General features: G+C 50.8%; 1 protein-coding gene across 3 annotated transcripts in view; it reads left to right on the forward strand.

The window, feature by feature from the left end:
- The window catches only part of LOC106594142 (regulator of G-protein signaling 12), a 102,540-nt gene that overhangs the window by 57,382 nt on the left and 37,658 nt on the right, over positions 1-7,500 (forward strand). For all 3 annotated transcript variants that reach the window (XR_006769511.1, XM_045716302.1, XM_045716303.1), the window contains exon 8: positions 6,348-6,369. Coding sequence is in view for 2 of the 3 variants with exons in the window: in XM_045716302.1 (XP_045572258.1) it covers positions 6,348-6,369 (22 nt within the window). In the remaining variant the exon portion in view is untranslated. The remainder of the gene's footprint in view (positions 1-6,347; positions 6,370-7,500) is intronic.

The raw sequence follows: 7,500 nt of genomic DNA on the forward strand, positions 1-7,500 counted from the left end.
TGACTGATCCCCTACTAGCCTGTGTTTTACAGTGAGCATGACTGATCCCCTACTAGCCTGTGTTTTACAGTGAGCATGACTGATCCCCTACTAGCCTGTGTTTTACAGTGAGCATGACTGATCCCCTACTAGCCTGTGTTTTACAGTGAGCATGACTGATCCCCTACTAGCCTGTGTTTTACAGTGAGCATGACTGATCCCCTACTAGCCTGTGTTTTACAGTGAGCATGACTGATCCCCTACTAGCCTGTGTTTTACAGTGAGCATGACTGATCTTCATCTAGCCTGTGTTTTACAGTGAGCATGACTGATCCCCTACTAGCCTGTGTTTTACAGTGAGCATGACTGATCCCCTACTAGCCTGTGTTTTACAGTGAGCATGACTGATCTTCATCTAGCCTGTGTTTTACAGTGAGCATGACTGATCCCCTACTAGCCTGTGTTTTACAGTGAGCATGACTGATCTTCATCTAGCCTGTGTTTTACAGTGAGCATGACTGATCCCCTACTAGCCTGTGTTTTACAGTGAGCATGACTGATCTTCATCTAGCCTGTGTTTTACAGTGAGCATGACTGATCCCCTACTAGCCTGTGTTTTACAGTGAGCATGACTGATCTTCATCTAGCCTGTGTTTTACAGTGAGCATGACTGATCCCCTACTAGCCTGTGTTTTACAGTGAGCATGACTGATCTTCATCTAGCCTGTGTTTTACAGTGAGCATGACTGATCTTCATCTAGCCTGTGTTTTACAGTGAGCATGCGTGTTGAGTGCTCATCATTTGTATTTATTATACTGACACACTATAAACTAAACAAGAAAACGACAGCCAGCAGTTCTGTCAGGTTAACATGAACTAAACAGAAAATATCCACCCACAAAACACAATGAGAAAACCCCTACATAAATATGGACTCTAATCAGAGGCAATGAGATCCAGCTGCCTCCAATTAGAGACCAACCCCAAACAATTCCAACATAGAATAACATAGATCAACCCCAAAAACCCCAAAACACACAAAACAAACACAACCCTGCCACGCCCTGACCAAACTACAATAACAAAAGGACCCCTTACTGGTCAGGACGTGACAAAGGAAAACTCCACCCCAAATCTGGAGCTGTATGCAAAGCATTTTGGGACTAATGAGACAAATACCTAAAGATAGTTTTGGGGTGGAGATTTACTTTAAGAAAATCCCCATGTAAAACTGGTCCTGAACACAACAGCAGATAGAGGAACAGAGGACTGGGTGATGACTGAGGAACAGAGGACTGGGTGATGACTGAGGAACAGAGGACTGGGTGATGACTGAGGAACAGAGGACTGGGTGATGACTGAGGAACAGAGGACTGGGTGATGACTGAGGAACAGAGGACTGGGTGATGACTGAGGAACAGAGGACTGGGTGATGACTGAGGAACAGAGGACTGGGTGATGACTGAGGAACAGAGGACTGGGTGATGACTGAGGAACAGAGGACTGGGTGATGACTGAGGAACAGAGGACTGGGTGATGACTGAGGAACAGAGGAACAGAGGACTGGGTGATGACTGAGGAACAGAGGACTGGGTGATGACTGAGGAACAGAGGACTGGGTGATGACTGAGGAACAGACAGTGTGATGACTGAGGAACAGAGGACAGGGTGATGACTGAGGAACAGAGGACTGGGTGATGACTGAGGAACAGAGGACTGGGTGATGACTGAGGAACAGAGGACAGTGTGATGACTGAGGAACAGAGGACTGTGTGATGACTGAGGAACAGAGGACTGTGTGATGACTGAGGAACAGAGGACTGTGTGATGACTGAGGAACAGAGGACAGTGTGATGACTGAGGAACAGAGGACAGTGTGATGACTGAGGAACAGAGGACAGTGTGATGACTGAGGAACAGAGGACAGTGTGATGACTGAGGAACAGAGGACAGTGTGATAACAGAGGACGGTGTGATGACTGAGGAACAGAGGACAGTGTGATGACTGAGGAACAGAGGACAGTGTGATGACTGAGGAACAGAGGAACAGAGGACAGTGTGATGACTGAGGAACAGAGGAACAGAGGACAGTGTGATGACTGAGGAACAGAGGACAGTGTGATGACTGAGGAACAGAGGACAGTGTGATGACTGAGGAACAGAGGAACAGAGGACAGTGTGATGACTGAGGGACAGAGGGAGAGGAAGGAGGTTAGAGAGGAAGAGAGGACAACCCCAAATATTCCATATGGTGAATGAGGAATGGTTCCATCTGCCAGAAGACCACCACTGGAATGAGAGAGAGAAAGAGAGGGAGGGAGATAGTTTGGTGGGAGAGAGCGAGAACGTGAGGGAAGAAGACACATGGAAGGAGAGAGAGAGAGAGAAGGGGAAAGAAGAGAAGGGACGTGGGGCCAAACCTCTTGAACCACAGATGAAGGTCTGGAAGTGATCAGACTGGAGGGAAGAGGGGGAGGGGGGAGGGAAGAGGTAAGAGGGAGGGGAGGGAAGAGGGGAGGGGGAGGGAAGAGGAGGAGTGGGGGGAGGGAAGAGGGGAAGGGAAGAGGGGGAGGGAAGAGGGGGAGGGAAGAGGGGAGGGAAGAGGAGGAGGGAAGAGGAGGAGGGAAGAGGTAAGAGGGGGAGGGAAGAGGGGGAGGGAAGAGGAGGAGGGGGGAGGGAAGAGGGGAAGGGAAGAGGGGAGGGAAGAAGGGAGGGGGGAGGGAAGAGGTAAGAGGGGGAGGGAAGAGGGGAGGGAAGAGGAGGAGGGAAGAGGTAAGAGGGGGAGGTAAGAGGGGGAGGGAAGAGGGGGAGGGAAGAAGGGAGGGGGGAGGGAAAAGGGGAGGGGAGGGAAGAGGGGGAGGGGGCTGGACACACACATATGTAAACCACATTATGAGCATGCAAACCATCTATACGCAAGCATAGTCAAACACAGACACACATACCTATGCACTGGTGTCTGTCTGTCTGTCTGTCTGTCTGTCTGTCTGTCTGTCTGTCTGTCTGTCTGTCTGTATCTGTGTGTGTGTCTGTCTGTCTGTGTGTGTGTGTGTGTATGAGTGTCTGTGTGTGTATCTATATGTGTGTGCTCAACAAGATCTCACGGTCTGACTGCAGTATGTGACGTTTGCCCATAACTTTCACGTTTTGACAGTTAAGTTTCAGTATTAATTCTGAACGGTTAAGGGGAGAGTTGAGGGGGAGTTGAGGGGAGAGTTGAGGGGAGGCTTGAGGGGGAGTTGAGGGGAGGGTTGAGTGGAGAGTTGAAGGGAGGGTTGAGGGGAGAGTTGAGGGGCGGGTTGAGTGGGGAGTTGAGGGGAAAGTTGAGGGAGGAGTTGAGGGGGAGTTGAGGGGCGGGTTGAGGGGGGAGTTGAGGGGAAAGTTGAGGGAGGAGTTGAGGGGGGAGTTGAGGGGAGAGATAAGGGGAGAGTTGAGGGGAGAATTGAGGGGTGGGTTGAGGGAAGGGTTAAGGCACAACGCCGTCCACAACGCGGGGGGAGGGAGGGAGGGAGGGAGGGGAAAGAGGTGAGTGTAATGTGAAGAGGACTGGTGTGTTTGGTGATTAGTTACTGAGTGTGTGTGTAGACTTCAGAGGTGTGTGTGTGTATGTGTGTATGTGTGTGTGTGTGTGTGTGTGTGTGTGTGTGTGTGTGTGTGTGTGTGTGTGTGTGTGTGTGTGTGTGTGAAAGTATACCGTTAAGTCCTCAGCTACCTGTGTTCTTTAGACGTGTGTGTGTTGGGGAGGTGTGTGTGTGTGTGTGTGTGTGTGTAGACTGTCAGCTTGAGGTAAACCACACGTTCTCACAAACCAACGGTATTTTTCCACCAGATCTCTCTAATAGTAAACTAGTAAACATCTCAGGCCTGAGCAAGACAGAGATGTTATAGATTATAGCTGAGAACTCACTCTCGCCTCCACTAAATCTCCTCTCCTCTCTCCTCATCCCCCTCCCTCTCTCAACGTTCCCCTCCCTCTCTCCTCGTTCCCCTCCCCTCTCTCCTTGTTCCCCTCCCCTCTCTCCTTGTTCCCCTCCCTCTCTCCTCGTTCCCCTCCCCTCTCTCCTTGTTCCCCTCCCCTCTCTCCTTGTTCCCCTCCCTCTCTCCTCGTTTTCCTCCCTCTCTCCTCGTTCCTGTCCCTCCCCTCTCTCCTCTCTCCTCGTTCTCCTCCCTCTCTCCTCTCTCCTCGTTCCCCTCCCCTCTCTCCTCGTTCCCGTCTCTCCCCTCTCTCCTCTCTCCTCGTTCCCCTCCCTCTCTCCTCGTTTTCCTCCCTCTCTCCTCGTTCCTGTCCCTCCCCTCTCTCCTCTCCCCTCTCTCCTCTCTCCTCGTTCTCCTCCCTCTCTCCTCTCTCCTCGTTCCCCTCCCTCTCTCCTCGTTCCCGTCCCTCCCCTCTCTCCTCTCCCCTCTCTCCTTGTTCCCCTCCCTCTCTCCTCGTTTTCCTCCCTCTCTCCTCGTTCCTGTCCCTCCCCTCTCTCCTCCCCCTCTCTCCTCTCTCCTCGTTCTCCTCCCTCTCTCCTCTCTCCTCGTTCCCCTCCCTCTCTCCTCATTCCCTTCCCTCACTCCTCTCTCGTCATTCCCCTCCATCTCTCCTCTCTCCTCAAATCCCCTCCCTCTCTCCTCTCTCCTCATTCCCCTCCCTCTCTCCTCTCTCCTCGTTCCCCTCCCTCTCTCCTCTCTCCTCGTTCCCCTCCCTCTCTCCTCTCTCCTCATTCCCCTCCCTCTCTCCTCTCTCCTCGTTCCCCTCCCTCTCTCCTCTCTCCTCGTTCCCCTCCCTTTCTCCTCGTTCCCCTCCCTCTCTCCTCTCTCCTCGTTCCCCTCCCTCTCTCCTCGTTCCCCTCCCTCTCTCCTCTCTCCTCGTTCCCCTCCATCTCTCCTCTCTCCTCATTCCCCTCCATCTCTCCTCTCTCCTCGTTCCCCTCCCTCTCTCCTCGTTCCCCTCCCTCTCTCCTCTCTCCTCGTTCCCCTCCCTCTCTCCTCGTTCCCCTCCATCTCTCCTCTCTCCTCGTTCCCCTCCATCTCTCCTCTCTCCTCATTCCCCTCCATCTCTCCTCTCTCCTCATTCCCCACCATCTCTCCTCTCTCCCTCGCTCCCCTCCCCTCCCTCTCTCCCTCTCTCCTCGTTCCCCTCCATCTCCCTCTCTCCTCATTCCCCTCCATCTCTCCTCTCTCCTCATTCCCCTCCATCTCTCCTCTCTCCTCGTTCCCCTCCCTCTCTCCTCTCTCCTCGTTCCCCTCCATCTCTCCTCTCTCCTCTCCCTCCATCTCTCCTCTCTCCTCGTTCCCCTCCCTCTCTCCTCTCTCCTCATTCCCCTCCATCTCTCCTCTCTCCTCGTTCCCCTCCCTCTCTCCTCTCTCCTCGTTCCCCTCCATCTCTCCTCTCTCCTCGTTCCCCTCCCTCTCTCCTCTCTCCTCATTCCCCTCCATCTCTCCTCTCTCCTCATTCCCCTCCATCTCTCCTCTCTCCTCGTTCCCCTCCCTCTCTCCTCTCTCCTTGTTCCCCTCCATCTCTCCTCTCTCCTCATTCCCCTCCCTCTCTCCTCTCTCCTCGTTCCCCTCCATCTCTCCTCTCTCCTCATTCCCCTCCCTCTCTCCTCTCTCCTCATTCCCCTCCCTCTCTCCTCTCTCCTCGTTCCCCTCCATCTCTCCTCTCTCCTCGTTCCCCTCCCTCTCTCCTCATTCCCCTCCCTCTCTCCTCTCTCCTCGTTCCCCTCCCTCTCTCCTCTCTCCTCATTCCCCTCCCTCTCTCCTCTCTCCTCATTCCCCTCCATCTCTCCTCTCTCCTCATTCCCCTCCCTCTCTCCTCTCTCCTCATTCCCCTCCATCTCTCCTCTCTTCTCGTTCCCCTCCATCTCTCCTCTATCCGTTGGTTCTCATAGTGGTTAAAGTAATTCAGGTTATATAGGATGAGTCACTGATCTGATCTAATCCTACTGCATGTCTAGACACACCACAAACAAACAAACTCACCTGCACAAACACACACACACACACACACACACACACACACACACACACACACACACACACACACACACACACACACACACACACACACACACACACTCACGCACACACACTCACGCACACTTTCCGTGCATTTTCAGGACTTTTTGGAGAGTAAAAATGTATTCCCATTCAAAATCCTTCTTCGGTAACCCCTAACCCTTAACCTAACCCCTGACCCTTAAACCTAAAATAGCATAATAAATTCAGGACATTAAAAAACTTTTCTAAATCTTTGTTCTTAAGAGGAGGGGTGTGTTTCACTAGGTCAAAGTCTAGGGGTGGTGTTCACACACTCACTGTGTGTTTGTTGATGTCTGTTGATGAGAACACAGGCTTATCCATGTCTCTCTGTATTTTCTTACAGTCTGCCGTGGTCTCTGATGGAGGTGAGTACAAAACTACCACTTTATACAGTCTATTTACTCTATATCTATGTCCATATTATACAGTCTATTTACTCTATATCTATCTCCATATTGTACTGTCTATTTACTCTATATCTATGTCTATACTATACTCTCTATTTGCTCTATATCTATATCCATATTATACAGTCTATTTACTCTATATCTATGTCCATATTATCCATCTATGTCCATATTGTACTGTTATATATATATATATATATATATATATGTCCATATTATACAGTCTATTTACACTATATCTATGTCTATACTATACTCTCTATTTGCTCTATATCTATGTCCATATTATACTCTCTATTTACTCTATATCTATGTCCATATTATACTCTACATTTATGTCCTAGGTCTTCCATTTGAAGTTGTTGCCGCATCTTCTGAAGCATGTTGATTTAATTATGTTGTGTGTGTTCAAGGCAAGACTGTCTATCAATCAATCAAATGTTTTTACATCAGCTGATGTCACAAAGCGCTTATACAGAAACTCAGCCTAAAACCCCAAACAGGAAGCAATGCAGATGTAGAAGCACAGTGGCTAGGAAAAACTCCCTGGAAAGGCAGGAACCTAGGAAGAAACCTAGAGAGGAACCAGTCCTCTTCTGGCTGTGCTGGGTGGAGATTAGAAACCTAGAGAGGAACCAGTCCTCTTCTGGCTGTGCCAGGTGGAGATTAGAAACCTAGAGAGGAACCAGTACTCTTCTGGCTGTGCCGGGTGGAGATTAGAAACCTAGAGAGGAACCAGTACTCTTCTGGCTGTGCCAGGTGGAGATTAGAAACCTAGAGAGGAACCAGTCCTCTTCTGGCTGTGCCGGGTGGAGATTATAAACCTAGAGAGGAACCAGTCCTCTTCTGGCTGTGCCGGGTGGAGATTAGAAACCTAGAGAGGAACCAGTCCTCTTCTGGCTGTGCCGGGTGGAGATTAGAAACCTAGAGAGGAACCAGTCCTCTTCTGGCTGTGCCAGGTGGAGATTAGAAACCTAGAGAGGAACCAGTCCTCTTCTGGCTGTGCCGGGTGGAGATTAGAAACCTAGAGAGGAACCAGTACTCTTCTGGCTGTGCCGGGTGGAGATTAGAAACCTAGAGAGGAACCAG

Source organism: Salmo salar, chromosome ssa04 (genome assembly GCF_905237065.1).
Source record: "Salmo salar chromosome ssa04, Ssal_v3.1, whole genome shotgun sequence".
Lineage (NCBI taxonomy): Eukaryota > Metazoa > Chordata > Actinopteri > Salmoniformes > Salmonidae > Salmo > Salmo salar.